At 42.1% G+C, this 18,082-nt stretch overlaps 1 protein-coding gene across 6 annotated transcripts in view; it reads right to left on the reverse strand.

The window, feature by feature from the left end:
• Nucleotides 1-18,082, reverse strand: part of MAP7D3 (MAP7 domain containing 3) — a 56,454-nt gene continuing 38,372 nt past the window's right edge. For 2 of the 6 annotated variants that reach the window (XM_040468613.1, XM_040468610.1), the window contains 13 exons: nt 16,460-16,552; nt 15,101-15,226; nt 11,717-12,321; nt 10,995-11,122; nt 10,518-10,723; nt 8,692-8,821; nt 7,177-7,309; nt 5,860-5,964; nt 4,807-4,860; nt 3,504-3,606; nt 2,228-2,426; nt 1,285-1,330; nt 1-239 (listed from right to left, as the gene is read on the reverse strand). In XM_040468613.1, the coding sequence (XP_040324547.1) occupies nt 90-239; nt 1,285-1,330; nt 2,228-2,426; nt 3,504-3,606; nt 4,807-4,860; nt 5,860-5,964; nt 7,177-7,309; nt 8,692-8,821; nt 10,518-10,723; nt 10,995-11,122; nt 11,717-12,321; nt 15,101-15,226; nt 16,460-16,552 (2,078 nt within the window). In that variant the 3' untranslated portion in view covers nt 1-89. Of the gene's footprint in view, nt 240-1,278; nt 1,331-2,227; nt 2,427-3,503; nt 3,607-4,806; nt 4,861-5,859; nt 5,965-7,176; nt 7,310-8,691; nt 8,822-10,517; nt 10,724-10,994; nt 11,123-11,716; nt 12,322-15,100; nt 15,227-16,459; nt 16,553-18,082 lie in introns of those variants that run through there. The other 4 variants (XM_040468611.1, XM_040468612.1, XM_040468614.1 and 1 more) reach the window with 4 other exon arrangements.

Genomic DNA, 18,082 nt, shown 5'->3' on the forward strand with positions numbered 1-18,082 from the left:
TTTCTACAGACAAACAAAAACAGGTCTTTACTCAAAACCCTTGCTGTGGGCAAGAATCAAGGTGGTATGCGCATCTTTTGAGACACGTGTTAAGGTGACTGATGTTTTTCTCCTTCTTGGATGGTCATTTTCTTGGCCAGGTTCAAGTCAGAGGCAGAGAAATGTGGGGAGATGGGCCTAGCAATTGAAATCCAGAGCGGAGGATGAATCTTCCTCTGGGCTGCACGAAGTTTACATGTCTGACCAGAGGGAAAAAGAAAAGAAAGATTAGTAGAGAAGATGCTGCTTGCACAGCCACTGGGCCTCAGCCTCCCTTCGGGGTGGGCCCCGGGACCCTTGGCAACCCCCTCCCCAATCCAAGTTGCTGACACACTGGTGCCCTTGTACTAAATACTCCCCATGACTCCAACTCCCAAATAGGCCCAAGCTGCCTCTCAATTTCAAAGACAGCTTCTTGAGGAAAGAAAAGCAAAGGCCTTTTGGTTTTGGAAATTCAGGGTGAGAGAGAGACTAATTCCAAAGGCCTCACTAACCTCTGCCCTAAATGGTTACCTGTATGCTGTAAAGCAGCTTGTGGACTGGGGGCTGAAAAGAACCTATTTTATATGTCTGATAGGAAATTCGGGGCATAAAAACTAAAATCAAGTTATCTACCCTCTCAAAACCAACGTTTTAAGTTCTTAAGTGTATTTATTTATTTTGAGAGAGAGAAAAAGTGCAAGTGGGGTAGGGGCAGAGAGAAAGAGAGTGGGAGAGAGGATCCCAAGCAGGCTCTACACTATCAGTGCAGAACCTGACACGGGGCTCGAACCCACAAACCGTGAGATCGTGACCTAAGCCGAAGTCTGATGCTTAACCGACTGAGGCACCCAGGCGCCCCATCTCTCAAAACCAACTTAATGGAAGTTCTTTGAGATCAACCTAGTGTTTGGATCCACCACGGTCTCCCGTCTCACCTCTGAAGTTACAAGATGCCAAGAAAGGCCTGGAAAAGCCAAAGCAGGAGGGTTCACGGCCAACTGCCTTTCAAACAGTGTGAAGACAGGATGAGGCCTTACCCAATAGAGGAGGTACACATTTGTTTTTCTCGTCATCTAAAGGCATCTGGGGACTTTGATGGAATGTGATGGAACCTTTCAGGTGGTATTTTCGGCTATCAGGAGGGATACTGGACATGAGTGACTCTGCCTCATCTCTGATGTCAACAATCTTGTCACAGATCCACTCCTGTGCCTCTGGATGTACACTTTTGTTAGGTCCCATGGTGTTGCTGGTTTCACTTGCCTTTCTGGTTTTTGTTGCTCGGCTGCTCATTCTTTTGCTGGACGGTCTGGAAAGAGAGGTTTGGGTTAGAATCCTGACTGTCCCAGAACCAAGGCTGTGTCCTGAAAGCAGCTTTATCCTTTAATTAACTTCTAAGAAATGCCTTGGAAGTAACTTAACCTTCAGAATCCTAGAATAGGAAGGCTGGAAGGGACCCTGGAGATCACAGACCACACTGGTTTCCAAATTGTGTCCTGCAAAGTCCTAGGGTTCAGCAAACACTAAGCAGGGCTAAGAGCAGCTGCATGTGCAGGGATGCAGAAGCCCCATCCCTACTTCACTCTGACCTGAGACACAACCATGCAGTGCAGTGAGGACGAACGTGGCTCTCCTAGCTCCAGCGCTCGTGCTGGCCCGACACTGCGCCTCTCAGCCCATCGTGTTCCCACGGGCCCTGAAGGTTCAGTGTCTCTTTAGGGAATCCCCAGGGAGCCTTCCCTTCCAAGAATCTGTTCCCACTCTTCCAACCAAACTTCTGACCCTCAGTTTCCCCATATGTAAAATGACATCAATACTGAACTCAGAGTCACAATGAGAATTAAAATAAGCAGCAAAAGATGCCTGGTATGCAGCAGTCACTCAGTGCCCCCCCTTCCCTGATTTTATGAGAAAATGCTAACCAGTGTGCACAAAAGCACAGCTTAGAGTCAGATGCATCTAGTTTGAATGTGGGCTCTGCCCTTTAACGGTGGGATGTTGGGCAACTAAGACCTGTAATCTCTCCGTGCCTCAGTTTCCTCGTCTGTAAAAGTGAAGATGATAACCCTTGCCTAGCAAGGCTGCTGTGGGGATTACTTTGTTTCTGGAAGTGCTTGACACCGTGCTTGGTACAAACTAAGACCTCAGTCACTAATCTCATGTAGGACTCCCACCGAGTGTATTCTGATAGGCTCACTGGACTCACCTGGTACCCTTCGCCTGAGTCAAAGGGTTTTTCGCACTTTTTTGTCTGAAGGTTTTCATGTCGCCATTAAAAAATGTTTTTGTCTCTCTATGGACTTGGCCAGAAGTGGCGTCTAAAAACACCAGCTTGGGAGTGTTCTTCTTCATGTTTTTAAAATGTGTTTTGAATTTTGTGGATGAATCCATGCCATTTATAAAGGCTTGGAAAAAGAAAGGAAGAAGATTAAAACTGGAGTTTCAACAATGCAGACAACAAGAGGCAAAGGCCATGATCCTGCCGGGCCGGAGTACGGCCGGCCACATAAAGGCAGGAGGAAGAGCCATGCAGCAGTATTCTGGGGTGTAAGCCGCCACCCGGCACACAGGCCCACTCTGGCCTCAAACAACAAAGGGGCCACCTCTAAGGAACTTGCCCTCTTTCCTCTGCCGGGCAAGACAGGCCAGAGGGCAGAGGGCAGCAGGCAGCATGCTTCTTACCCCTCCTCCTGACTGCCCACCTCGCCAACCCCGCCTGTTCTTTTAGTCTTGATGCCAGGGCTCCCTCTACCTTCAGCTTTCCTCAGCGCCCTGAGCTGACCCTACACCTGGCCCTGCTCCTACTGCTCACCGTATTCAGGCTGGCCAGCTTGTGGCAGGGTCACCATCTGCTCCTACGTCTATCTTCCCACAGGCTCTCCTGGGGCCACACCTCCTCCTGTCTGTATCCCTGGTACCCAGAACGCCTGACTTGCGTGTTCATATCCACTTGTGGGGTAAAACGTGGACAACAGTGTTCTCTCAAGTTCCTAGTACTGCTGCCATAAAGTGGTTCCTACTCAGAAGGGAATCAGCCATACATTTCAGAGAACACTCAGATCACGACAGGAATCCTATTTTTCTCAGTGAGGTGGAAAGTGGCGTTCCACCTGTCATCAGTCATGGATGCCATGTGAGGCCCTGAGCTGTGACATGCTCGTAACCCTCACATTCAGTTACGAGCTACCACCTACACCGTAATGGCACAATCTGCAAAACAAGAACAGTCGCTGCTGTAGCAGCCTTTATTGAGAGTTTCCTACGTGTCAGGTGCTCTTAGCACTACATGGATTATCCCATTGCAGTCTCGTGCTACACTAGGAAGAGAACATTCACTTCCCCTTTTTCAGGTAGGAAGACTGAGTACAGAGAGGTTCAGTAAGTTGCCCAAAGCCACACAGCTCAGAAGCAGAGGAGCCCCTGGATGAACCGGGCAGTTAACTCTTAAATGGTGACGAACAGAACTCAAAAGGCAAGCAAACCTGATGGATGTAGGTCATCGAAGGAGTCATCATCGCTTTCTGACTCGTCCTCATCATCTGCTTCGTCCTCCTCGTATGTGTTGTCACCGAATGTTTCTGCAGCCTACGATGAGAAAAGAAGTCATGGTTACATCTAATCTTCCATTATCCTGACTTGGTTATTTCAAAGAAAACAGATTTCATGCCGGACTGCTGCCTAATTTTAATTAAGAGATAAAAAATCTAAACTCTTTGGCCCCAAAGAGTGGCCCTAGTTGTGTCTTTCAGTTAGGGAAAGACACTCAAGAGTGGGAGCCAAGGAACAATGCTTTGGGCTGGCATGTGGCCTCTCTGTGTGCTCCGAGCCCTAACTAAGCCAAGGAAGGGACGATTGATAAATAACTAAAAAAAGTTCTTGGCTGCTGCTTGAGCCAGTGGGCTAAATGATCTTTCAGATGGTGACTCCCTGCACTTTCCAGAAATGACATTTCTATTCTGAATTTTCAGGATATGGATGACCATGCTGGGGAACTGTAAACAACCAAAATATCAATCTTGTTGCACAAAGGGTAAAGGGCACAGACTCTGGAGGAAAGGGGTCTTAGATGCATCAAAAGACAGGATGCTGGGGTATAGAGATAGACCCCCCCAAAAGCATACCATAAATGAAAAAAATTACCATAAATGAAAAAAAAACCCACTGAATCTGAGCTCACTAAAATGAACTTCTGTTCAGCAAAAGGCATTCTGAGAGTACGAGGTGAACTACAGCAATACCTACACATTGACAGGGCTCATAACTCGAGCAGGTAAAAACTCCTACACATCAGTAAGAAAGAGGCCAGCCGCCAAACAGAAACATGGGCAAGGGACTCGATAAGGCGCTTCACCAAAGCAGATCTTCAAATGGCCAAAAAGCAGATGAAAAGGCACTCGACTCCATTAATCATCAAAAAATATTAATAGATTCAATAGTGTGCCAATTAAGAACTTCTATCCAATAGAAGACAGCATTAAGACACGCCACAAATAAACTGGGAGAAGATATATGCAAGAAAGTAGTGGCATCCACATTTTAAGAACTACAAGTGAGAAAAAGACAAATCAACCCAAAAGTTTTGGGCAGAGACCTGAATAAGCATCTCACACAAGAAAAAACATGACAGCTAAAGATAGGAGAACATGCTCAACCTCTTTAATACTTAATCAGAGACATGCGAGTGTGATACTTTAATTACCACCAGACTGGCAAGAATGAAAAAGTCGGCAAGAAGGTGAAGCAACAGGAAGTCTTAGGCACCGCTGGCAGGAACGCATAGACTACCTGGGAGGTATTTGAATATGTCTTTCTTGTCCGCTTCATAATTTCCTCAATTCTCTAAAGGAAAATAAAAATTCCAACACGAAAACAGATTAAAAACAAAACAGTGGTCCTGAAGAAGTTGATGACTTCTGTTTCCCATAAGTGGACAGTGTCAGTTGACTGCTCCCAAGCCACAGACTTAGCAGACAAGAGACCCTACGGCGGCCACCAGAATCCTTCCAATCCCAGTTTCAGTCAGTCCAGAAAATGTCTTGAGTGGGTACTAGCTATCCTAACACACAGATCCAATGACTTCTCACTCCGAAGTTCATAGACTTAGACACCCATTACTTAAACTAAGCATGTATTGCTGCAAACCAGTGAGGACTTTTTAATGTACTTTAGTCTGAATAGACCACGAGTGAAGCAGATATTAATGAAAAGACTGCACCCCACTCACTGATGCGACACTATCAGAACTTTCTTGCTGGAAAGAGCACACACCCAGGAGGGAAATTTCTCCCTGGTGCACACTTCCTTCCCTGAAGGTGAGGAGAACTGTAGCTCTCTGGCCTCCTCAGGGCGACCTCCACCTCTCAACAGAGGCCTTGCAGCCTGGGCCGGGGCCTTCTCTGCTCCCAGACGAGCCAATTAAGTTGCACAAAGGGAGGCCCTACCTTACAAACAGCCTGTGTGTTGGCCTTTCGGAGAAGCCTGCACCCTTCTGTTTCCTTTGCTCAAGCTGCTGCAATTTCTAGCCTAGTTTAGAAGACACTAACTTCCATCAACCCCTCCCAATGACTGGAGTGATTCTATTCAAACAAACTCTGTTTCCAGAGGTCAGTGAATATGGAGGTGTCACTGTAATGGTCACCAGTGGTCCATGATGGAGAGGTATGGTAAGAGAAGACCCTTCTATGCAGGAAGGGTGAGATCCTTGGATTAGAGAGTTCTAGTGGGAAAACCACCAGAGGCTAGCGTACCACTTATTTGTGATTTTTGAAGAACACGTTTTGATATCATGTGCCCAACATTTTTCCAAAAAGAACCAAACTCCCAAAACAGAAAGAGTACCTTTTTTCTTTCTAATCTCTCCTGCAAATTCTGTAACATAATTCTCTCGTGCTCCTTCTTGCGTTTGTCAGCCTCCTCATCAGCTTTTATTTTGGTGTCCCCCTTCTAGAAAATTTGTATAAAAATACCATTTTGATCTCAATATATGAGTGATAACCAAGAACATCAGTTGAAAAAGTTAAATAGTAAAATGTTATCTGGCATAAAAGCATGTAACCTTTTGACTGACAGTACCTATGTGCACAACATTCATGAATTACCAATTTTCAAAGCATTAGCTAAAATGCACAAAACTAGGCTATTATCTTGAGGATTTAGAAGCCATGTCAGTCCCCTCCAGGACCCCATGGTTATCATTAGTGGTTACCAGGCCACTATAGTTTGAAAATATGTGATTATGTAGCTATCCATGAACACAGCAACAGGAGCTGAAAAGTCTTACACCTTTCAAAAGCACCGAAAGGATCCTTAAAGGTAGTTCTTGAGGAATGCGAACGCACACAATCATTTATGTAACATATACCTGATTTTACTAAGGGATAGGCTAAAAATGGAATATAAAGTGGACTATGTTAATAGTTCAAACTGAGTACAGTCTGAGCTCAGTTTGTGGATTTATTTACCTAGTGATTTGAATTTGCATGGGTGAGACATTATTGGAGAATTGGAGGACTTTATTCTTTTCTAAATTTTGTTAAAGTTTATTTTGAGAGAGAGCATGCACTTGAGTGGGGGAGGGGCAGAGAGCCAGGGAGTGAGAAAATCCCAAGCAGGCTCCTCACTGTCAGTGTAGAGACTGACACGAGGCTCAATCCCATGAACCATGAGATCAGGACCTGAGCTGAAATCAAGAGTTGGACATTTAACCCACTGAGCCACACAGGCGCCCCATGGAGGGCTTTGAACTTTTAGAGGTATTCGTACTTTTTATCATCTGTGCTGGAAGTGTGTCTGGAGTGTGGCTGTGAGTGTTGCCACAGAATGCAGGGTCAGAAAAACTCACTTAGGACATTTAATCTGTGAGCAATTTGATTTTCTGAAGCCAAGCTGCAATGTTGTTTATGTAGACAAAATAAAACACTACTAATCTATAATTTGCTGCTTTCTGCTCCAGTTGCACTTGGAGAATCTTCTAGGATTGTGCCAAGGGTGGCTGAGAATGACCTGCAGCAGCACCAAGCAATGGCTAGACTGTGCTGGAAAAATGCAGCCAGAGAAGCCTGCATCTGGTCCTCCCTTTTCTTGGACAAAGGCTGCCTCGGGCTTCCACTGAATTTTAGAACCCGGTCACCCGCCAATAGAGTGGATACAGCAAACCTGTAGCAGCACTTTCTGGTCTTCCGGATCTGTACATCCTTTCTTCATTTCATCGCGTCTTTGTCCATCTTCGAGTTTTGAGAACTCTTCTCCTTGGGTGTCAACTCCTTTCTCTGCCATTTCCTTCACCTTCCTAATGACACGATATTTAAACAATTCTTAGTATTTGTCTCGGTCTCTACCACACAGAGGTTGCAGCAATACATGCTTTTCAGTCACCTCTGTACCCAACGCGGGGCTTGAAATGACCCTGAAATTAAGAGTCACATGCTCCACCGAGTCAGCCAGGTGACCCTGGACGTGCACTTTTATAGTGGAACTGCTTGTGTATAGGAACACAACTTACATTTTTACACCAGATTTGCTACATTTTCTATGTTGTTACTGTACAAAATTTGCCCAATTTCACCCTTTTTAAATGTGGGAAACCAGCTCTTGGGAGTAGAAAGATTTCTATCAAATAATGGGCCACTCTGCATTCTAAAATGAGAGAAAGAAAAACATTCCTTAACTATTTTAGACACATGGGACCCTCCAAAAGGCCTTATTTACACATATGTAATTTAAAGGAGGGTCTGGTGGTGCCCAGGGGAAAGCCCCATCCACAATGACGGGTACGCAGGGGTTTTAAAACGTTAAATTAGCTGTTTACATGAAGTGATGAATGATGGCCTTCCAGTTAACAGTTTTTGCTATTCACATGTGACTGCATTTCAAATACTCACCACTTAAAAAACAACTCAGGACTGTAGTTATTCTTCGCAGGCAGTAGGTAGGTTTATATCCCAGAGCCCTAAATCAAGTGAGCTTCAAGAGTGAGGGCTGGGGTGCCTGGGTGGCTCAGTTGGTTGAGCATCTGACTCTTGCTTTTGGCTCAGGTCATGATCCCAGGGTCACAGGATCGAGCCCCACATCAGGCTCCACGCTGAGTATGGAGCCTGCTTAAGATTCTCTCCCTCTCTCCCTCCCTCCCTCCCTCTGCCCTTCCCCCTCTTGCGCTCTAAGACTGAGGGTAAAGAAACCTTGAGATGGAATCAGAATGAACACAACTGTACATGAGGTTTGCTGCTCACAGGAAAGCCTTCCAGCAATGACTGAGGAGATTCAGGCGTCACAAAGGTCACTGGAAAGCACCTCTAGCAAAACATGAGGAAGTATACTTTCCAGGCTTACAAATTCTAAAGTTACAAAAGAGTTTTGAAACAAAGGGGTGGACTCCAATGAATGCCAACCGAAACAGTCTGGCATGATCACCCCGGTGTTCCTGCCGAGATATGGGACCCCGACACAAGTTCTGGTCTCAAGCATCTTTACAGTACAACTTAATGACACATGATGCACAGATACTAAGGACAACTATACCATCTACCTACACACCAGCATCCTCTCTGCTAGACAGGCTTCCCACATTTGTTCTGAAGGCAAGGAGTCACTTCTGATTCACAGTAAAGAAAAAGTCAGTTACTCGTTGATTTTTCATATTATTTATAATACATTTAACCTGAGGGTACCTACCTTTCCTCTGTTTCCTTTTGTAGTCTTTCTTCTTTTTCTCTTTGTTCACGAGCAAGGCGCCGTTTCTCTGCCAAAATTTTTGTTGCCTCCTCAGCATTCATAGTCCCTGGTGTGCTTTTACTACTAGGCTCTAGTTGAAATCAACACAACATGCAAAACAGTTAGCTTAGGGAACTTCATACCTCTAAGCCCAATAAAGAGGTGCGAGACAACCAACAATATTAAAAACTCAATATATACATGGTCCAGATTTTATCAATAACATGCAATCTGTAAGTAAGTGATCAAAAGAACAGATTTTGTTCAAAACCTCAATCCCGTTCCCAATAACAGAAGTAGCAGTCTGTTTCTTTTTAACATCCCCTTGCTCCAAAATAATGTACTCCCACTTTGGTTTAGCTGTTTTGAGAGTGACCTAACTAAAATGACCCTATGGGAAAAAAGATTAAGACGCACTGAACACAGAGGAAGACAAACTTATGCCCAGTCTATATGAAGTATACAAATACTTGACTAGACAAGAACATACCCAGCATACATTTTGAAATTTGTGCATAATTTTCACTAAATAACTACTGTTTAAATGAATGTTGGTAATAGTGAATTATTATATTTGATTGGTCATAAAGTGGCTAACTACATAACCAAAGAAACCAAGACTATCAGTAAAATAAGGTGACCACATGGGGGCATGCTGTAATGTTTCAGTCCGTGTGATGACTATTTTTTTTAATTGTTTTTGATGTTTTTATTTATTTTTGAAGGAGACAGAGAGAGACAGCGCATGAGCGGGGGAGGAGCAGAGAGAGGGGGAGACACAGAATCAGAAGCAGGCTCCGAGCTGTCAGCACAGAGCCCGACGCGGGGCTCAAACCCACAAACTGTGAGATCATGACCTGAGCTGAAGCTGGATGCTCAACCAACTGAGCCACCCAGGTGCCCCATGTGATGACTATTTTAAATAAATCACATATTGGGGTGTGCCTGGATGGATCAGTCAGTTAAGCATCTGACTCTTGATTTCAGCTCAGGTCAAGATCTCGTGGTTCATGAGATTCTCTCGAATCCCCACACTGGGATTCTCTCTCTCTCCTCCTCTTTCTGCCCCTCCCAAGCGCTCTCACTCTCTCAAAATAAATCACTTTAAAAATAAATGAGTAAATAACATATGAAAATGAGGATCTTAAGACATCAGGAATGAATAATTTGCAATAAAATTATTATTCCTGTCATAAAGAAATCACTGTGGAATTCCTTCAAAAAGCAAAATTTACTAGTGTACTTAAAATTAAATAATGGCAAAAAAACAAAGTAAAATAAAATAAAATAAAATAATGTCTATGGACATTAAGAACATGTCACAGGCAAAATGCCAACATGGGACTTTTAGGAACCCACATACTGCTCAGACACGTTATGGTGTATGTGTGGAAACGGACCTTCAGCTCCTGATGGAAATCCACTCAGCCACATATGGCCAGATGTGCTCTCCCCAAAGATGGACAATACCTTAGGGCCATTCACAGAACCATCCACTATCAGAGCTGGAAGGGACCCCTAGGGATCACCTACAGCAATGCACTCATCTAATCAGTACTTTTAACATTAGTTCCAAAAATGGATTTTCCGCAACAAGGGGGTGGGGGGGAAGAAGCTCTGGCAAGGAAAAGTAAGCAGTGTGCCAATGACTGGCTAAATTCTCTTCATCAAAAGAAAGCTTACATCCTAAAGTTCTCAGAATTGGGGAATAAAACAAAGGTGACCATTTCTAACTACCTTAAGACTTCCCGTGTTGCCAAAATAAACTTCTCAGTGAAGGAACTTACCTTCACAGACCGTCTGCTTTTGGCTCACAGCTTCAGAGCTGCTAGTGGTTTTAGGAACTGCTTCTCTTTTCTTTCCAAGAGTACCTAACACATTTTGCACAAGTAGGTTATGCTGAACAGGAATTACTTTGTAACAAAGGGAAGGTTGTGACTGTTTTGACCTGACAGGTGATGGGGACGGGGGGCGATTCTTCTGCATTTGCCTGCTGAGAAAAAGTAACCATTAGTGGGGGAAGTTGGATACGGTTTTGTAGTAGATATGTGTACAAATAAAGTAAACACATTAGTTTATAATGTGCCATTTCATAAAATATAATGTCTTAGTACTAGGAGATATTTTCTAACAGAAGTCAGTCCATTTTTGAAGATTTTTTCCTATTTACAATGCATACTACCATTATTTCCTTTATGAAACACTGATGTGACATTTATCCTGGTAAAACACCTATCAGGAACAGTTGCAATTAAGCTACTTACTTAACACTGATGGGAGAGGGTGGGCGCCGCCCACTTGCAGGAGAAGATGGCCATTTATAACATGGTATGTGTGACGATGGGCGCTTCTTTGTACCAGGGTTGGAGGCCTGTTTGTCCATTTCTGGTTTCTGAACAGAGCCAATACAGTCAGATTAAGAGATCAGCATTTACCTTTCTGCAGCTGGCTTGCCTTTTTAAGACCAACATACCTTGAACATATAATACAATTTTAGCTCCTTAAAAGGAGCTTTTCAAGCATGAGAATTACACACAGATATGTTCTTCTAGACTAACAATTCAGATTACGAATTTCAAGAAGTTCACAGAAATAATTAAAAACAAATCTTTCCCTTCAAAACCTGATTCTATTTCTAAATCCTAATTAAAGGTTTGTAATATTTCTTCTTGAACTTTTCTTCAGTTTAGAAATAGTTCCTGTAACAGTTATACTTCCTCCTTTCTACTAAAAACTAATATTCCAGCTTTGAGGGGAAACTGGTACAACGAGTATCATCATTTTAAATCATTAAAGTGGCTTATCCTATATAACTGATTTTATTGCAGAATACTATCTAAGAACTTGCTTATGTTGTGAAACGTGACCTATCATGACCTACACAACTAAATACACAGATTTTAACAGAAAATTGGGCAATAAAAGGCACTTAATAAACCTGTGGAAAATCTCTCACTTTCACCTTGGAAGAGGTTTCCACGCTCACCTCCAGGAAGGCCTCGGGGGATGCTTCCACACTCTCTTCGGGGAGCGTTTCCACACTAGCCTTGGGGGACGCTGCCATACCAGCCTTGGTAGATGCCTCCACGCTTGCTTCAGATGACACTTGCATGCTCCCATCAGGGGACGCATCCGTGCTCATCTCGAGAGACGAGTCCATGCTCACCTCGGGGGATGGGTCCACGCTCACCTCGAGGGACATGTCCACGCTCACTTCCAGGGATGTTTCCATGCTATCAGGGAGTGCTTCCGCACCTGCTTGAACTGATGCTTCCACACTCCCTTCAGGGGACCCTTCCATGCTTGCCTGGGGGGTTGCTTCATTCACCTCGGGGGCCGCCTCCATGTTCACCTCGGGGTCCACTTCCACACTCACCTTGGGGATCGCTCCCACATTCACATTGGAGGCCACTTCCATACTCGTGCTCGCCTTGGGGGGCGCTTCCACCTTCGCCTTGGGGAGTGCTCCCACTTTCTCCTGGGGAGGCACAGCCATTGCTGACTTGCGAAGCACTATGGTATTCTTCAATTCATCACTGCTATGGCCACGCAGGGGCGTGGTCACATACTGTAGTACAGGATAGCGGTTGCCTGTGGGTGAATGAGGGCAGAATGAAATTCTCTACACTTAGCAACCTGACAACAAGGCAGAAACACACCTTGTTAACAGTAGAAGAACAGGAAGAGAGAAAAGAGACCGTGTTTATTAGGAAACTGCAGGGATTACGCCCAACACAGAAGCATTTAGCGAAATGGATCACAGACACAGGACAAAAGTATCACAAAGTTGGTACTTCAGAAGTGCCACCATCAAGAGGCGTCGTGAAAGCAACAGTCTACTATAGATGAAGAAGACGCGTCTCCCAAGTTGATGTTTGCAATAAGCTATTTATCTTTTTTTTTTTAAGTTTGAGAGCGAGAGCAAGAGTGAGAGCATGCGCATGAGCAAGGGAGGGCCAGAGAGAGAGAAACCCAAGCAGGCTCCATGCTGTTAGCGTGGAGTCAGACGCGATGCTGGAACCCACGAACCGTGAGATCACGACCTGAACCGAAATCAAGAGTAGGATGCTTAACTGACTGAGCCACCCAGGCTCCCTGCCATTTCTCATTTAATCATACTACGGTTGAGTGATTTTCATAAAACATTACAAGATGTCCAACACTTTTTAAAAGTAATCTAAAACAACTTAACCAGGGCCAGGGATCTTACGATTACAAGTGATTATGCAAGAAATTCTATATATGGCTATTTTGGAATATAATATAAAAAGAGCATTTTCTCACCCATAATAAAAACTATAATAACACATTAATCAGAACGGGCTGGATTTTCAAGGTCTCTTCCAGATTTCGCAATCTAAATATTTTCTGCCTAATAAATGGATAAAAATGGTAATACTCGGTACCAGCAAAGAAGGTGGAAAGTGGTAATAGCAACGCTGGGAAAGAGGCAGCCCCACACTGCTGGTGAGGTCGTGGATTTGCACATGTTCCCGGTAGGGGGGATTGGGGCAATAATGTATCAAAAGCCATTACAAAGTTCATAGTCTTTGTTGCCACAATTTCACTTCTAGGTCTATCCTTAAGAAAAAAAATCAGATATGAAAATGTATGCAATAAGGGTTACTTATTATAGCATTATTGATAATATTGAAACAATGAGAACTATAATCCGAATATTCAACAGGAAATTTAGATAATACTGACAGTCATTCAGAGTATTAATATACAATTTCTGGACATAGAAAAGGATATATATCCAGATTAAACAAAAGCAGATTATAACCCTATCTTGTGAAGAAAATATATAAACAAATATTCAGTCATGAGTGGGCTATTGGGATAATAGTAAATTATATTTAAAATTTTCTCTACACTAAATATGCATTGCTTGATTAATAAAGTAAATATTGTTTTTAAATTTTTTAGTTTTATTTATTTTGAGAGAGAGAGAGAGAGCATGAGCAGGGAAGGGGCAGAGAGAGGGAAAGAGAGAATCCCAAGCGGGGCTCAAAATTACAAACCGTGAGATGACGACCTGAGCTGAAATCAAGAGTCAGATGCTTCAACCAACTGAGCTGCCCAGGCACCCGCACCCCAAAAAGTAACTGTTTTTTAAAAAGTATTTGGTGATAGCTTTCTTAAGACTTGGTAAATCTGTCACTTCCTCTGTAAACTTTTACATGATCTCATCAAATAACCAAAATAGAACAAATTACCAAAGACTGACGACTCATGAATAAAAAATGTGACTAAGTTAAATGTTTTTAGGCCCTCATTTTGGTGGAAAAAGTATTATATTTACATATTGTATGTACCTAAACAGTCACATGATTTAACATTGACAGTTTGCACTAAGAAAATATATTAAATGTAATAACTAGATTTCTATTAGCTATAGAAATTTAAGATAAGATACTGCATTTTCAATGGAAGTAAAATATTAAACAAAAATAAAAGCAATAAAAGAAATATCTTACAGTAGACTGGAGGGAGAGTGGCAGAAAATAATCTGACATCCTATAATGAGGCATAAACAAATTCAGAAATTGGAACCAAAAGAACTAAAGCTGCACTACCAGAAAGTCTATGACAGCATTCTGATTTATTTTACTAATCATATGAATAACAACAGAAGAAAAAAACAAAGGTGCTGGGGTAAATTCTGGGGAAAAAAAGTGAAGGAAAAAAGAAAGAAAAGAATGATGGGAACAGTGCATTTTACCCTCCACAGGCATGTCTGACACTTTACGTGACCTGCAAGTGAGAAAATCCACCTAAGCCTGAAGACTGTTCTTACTTTACTAACAATCTTTATGTCCTTAATTAAAAGCTAAAGAGCAGATCAGTGTTACTCTTCCATATTTTAGGAAAAAAAGTTGGGTGAGGTAGAAAACTTTCTCCCTCTATATTGTAAGTTTCCAGATATTTTAACATCCAGTACTTCTTACGGTGCTGTGACACATTTAAGCACAGGTTGAGAAACCCACAGAGCTTTTAAAAACTTAGGGGTGCCTGGCTGGCTCAGTTGGAAGAGCATGCCACCCTCGACCTCGGGGTTCTAAGTTCGAGCCCCCTATGTTGGGTGTAAAGATCACTTTAAAAAATCTTTTAAAAAATCATGTAAAAGTGTAACAACCACCGTAATTACCTATCTCATCCTATAAATTGCCCATTACCCAGATAACTAATCTACCAGGCTAGAAGGCATAAAATAAACATGCAATATAAAACTGTTGGGTAAAATCAGTCATTTGGAAACCACTGATTCAAATTACGTTTATGCCTTACTGCAACCAATTAAATGATACAACCTGCTTTTTAAGTGCAAATACTAACACTTTCAGGCTTTCTGCCCTATGCCTATTACCTGGGGTTTCTTTTCCAGGGACCAACAATGAAGCAGCGCTTTTGCTCCTGGCTATTGAAGCTTTCGTTGGGACCAGCAGGCGGCTGATTAAATTATTCTCCCGAAGACTGGTATGCTGGTGACGAGCTGAATGAGGAGAAGAGACATAGTTGAGGTCTCACAAATAAATGCAAAGCAACAAAGAGCAACGTGAACTGCTGCAAATGAGAACTTGCCCAGCCTGGAAGTAGAGGCAACGAGAGAGAACTGCCTTGCTGGGGAAGAGAGCACTGAGTAAGGAACCAAAGGCCCCCAGGATACATAATAACCCCAGTGAAGAAATCTAGGTAGCATACTTAACAGAGTCCTAGCCAACATATGGAGCCTCTGCAGAGGAGCTCGCATATGTCTATCACGCAAAACGCCTTTGACATGGATTCCCACACATATCTGCCACTGACAATCCTACTCTGGTCAGATTCATTGCCAAAAGCTCCAAGGGACTGACTGAATTCTTCTGTTAAAAGTGCATCTTCTAGATATCTTGCTCCAATAAATTTTTATGTTCATAAACATCCCTGTGACAATGGCATTTGTTATAATGGGATTTGACCCTAATCAACAAACTGGAGAGCATTCTGTAAGGGAATGGTTTGGTAGAAACAAAAAGCAACAATTGTGTTTGACAGACAAAAGGAGAGGAAAGGTATTAGAAAGAAACTTTAAATAAAGAAGTACTTCAGTAATAAGTATGAATTTTTTTGTATAATAATCAGCAGTTCAAACATGTACAAAGGTTAGATGTGAGTAATGCCATGAAGCAACAGAACAAAGCTTTTAAGTTCAAATTATGGCCAATACTTAGAACTTCTAAACGCAGACTCATCAAGTATTTGAAGAGCATCAAGTCCTCCGACACAAATCCATACCTACACCAACACTCTGCGATCTAGTCTCTCAGCTTCATTACAGACCTCCTGCTCACATGATGGCAGAATTACACATTTCATTTAAAGACAGACTCTTGGCTTCAGCCAAATGTTAAGGGATATTTTGGCTTCCAGTTTTAGGAACAACTTCTCAAGCAACGAAATGTTGACATAAACAGATCTCTTTTAAGCCACTATTTAAGACTGGTACTTGGGAGCACCTGGGTGGCTCAGTTGGTTAAGTGTCTGACTTCGGCTCAGGTCACGATCTCGTGGTTGGTGAGTTCAAGCCTCACGTCGGGCTCTGTGCTGACAGCTCAGAGCCTGGAGCCTGCTTTGGATTCTGTCTCTCTGTCTCTGCCCCTTCCCTCCTCGTGCTCTGTCTGTCTCTCTCTCTCTCTCTCTCTCTCAGAAATAAATATTAAAAAAAATTAAAAACAAAATAACTAACCACCTGGTTTTTCTTCTACTTTTTCTGTTTCCATAGGTGACTGCAGTTTGTTAGATCTTCTATTCAAAGACGAACTTCTCTTTTCTGTTGTTTCTGGAGATCAAGGGCAAAAGAAAATTACTTTTTATAAATTATTTTATAATTTTATAATTATTTATAATTACAATTTTAATTATATATTATATATATATTATATATAATAATTTTATAATTATGTTATTTTAGGAGTCAACTCCTCTTTTCAAACATTTTTTATCTTCTTTACTCTTGCTTATAAGAATTTATTTAAATTTCAAATCTTATGTAGAGATTCTACATCCCCAACCTTAAAACTAATTTACTCTAAGTTATCTGAAATAAAAGTATTTAGAAAAAAAAAACAGTAAAAATTAAGAGGAAAATGTCTAATACTACCTGACAAGATCAATATTCCCAAATTCGAAACATTCATTTTAAATTTTAGACACAATCCATGACATCTGTTACTAAAGTAATGTATACTTTAGTTATAATGATTATGGCTTTAAACTTTTTAAAAATGATCGTTAACATTTGGCATAGATGTCGCAATTTTAGCAACCTAATGAAAAACATGCTTTGTGTAGACACTTTTCCATTTCACTTGAAATGTTCTGGCTCAGAATACTGAGGAATGTCTGTTTAAAGAATAACTTCTTGGGTTTCCTGGGTGGCTCAGTCAGTTAACCATCTGACTCTTGGTTTTGACTCAGGTCATGATCTCACGGTTTGTGGGTTCAAGCCCCGCATGGGGCTCTGTGCTGACAGCTCAGAGCCTAGAGCCTGCTTCGGATTCTGGGTCTCCCTCTCTCTCTGCCCCTCCCCTGTTGGTGCTCTGTCTCTCTCTCAGAAATAAACATTTAAAAAATTTTAAGAATAACCTCTTTTGGGAACCTGTAAACTAAATCGGGGACCTGTACATATTGACAACGTAGCATCATTTGAAAATCCGTGAACTGATAATGTAACTGAACAGCACGATCCAGAGGTATAATCGATTCAATCGTGTGATTAAATCACATATCCTTTACCATCATATCACAAGAAATGACAAGATAGTGTGAACAGTTACTGAGTCAGCAAGTGGCAGAAGAAAAACAGACAATTTGAGTCAGCCAAGCTTTAAAACAGGGCTATTTAAAACATTACAGGTTATTACAGTATGAACTTAATTTGAGTTTGAAATGTTCGTCTCTCTGGATCAAACAGGTTTCATTCCAATCTGAAGAGATTTTTACAAAGGTAAGCCACCGCCAATACTGGGTTTATTTTCCCTGGCATCATTAATCACAACATTCATCATCTCAGAGTGTGCAATATACTGTACCTTTAAGTAAGTTATTTCACAAAAGTATCTTCTACACACACCTTCTTGTATTAAAAACTAGTAAAGAAATCATCTAAAAAGTTACTTGGAATTGCTCCTTCAGTGCGATTTAACTAATTATTACCTTGAAAGTCATCACCTGTTCCTCCTCATTACAAGTCTCATTGATACATCAACTAAACCTATTAATGAAAGCATACTAGTGTTTGCACATATTAAAAATGGCATACGTGGGGCGCCTGGGTGGCTCAGTCGGTTGAGCGTCCGACTTCAGCTCA

This window comes from Herpailurus yagouaroundi, unplaced genomic scaffold (assembly GCF_014898765.1).
Source record: "Herpailurus yagouaroundi ecotype Mexico unplaced genomic scaffold, PumYag 67702, whole genome shotgun sequence".
Classification (NCBI taxonomy): domain Eukaryota; kingdom Metazoa; phylum Chordata; class Mammalia; order Carnivora; family Felidae; genus Herpailurus; species Herpailurus yagouaroundi.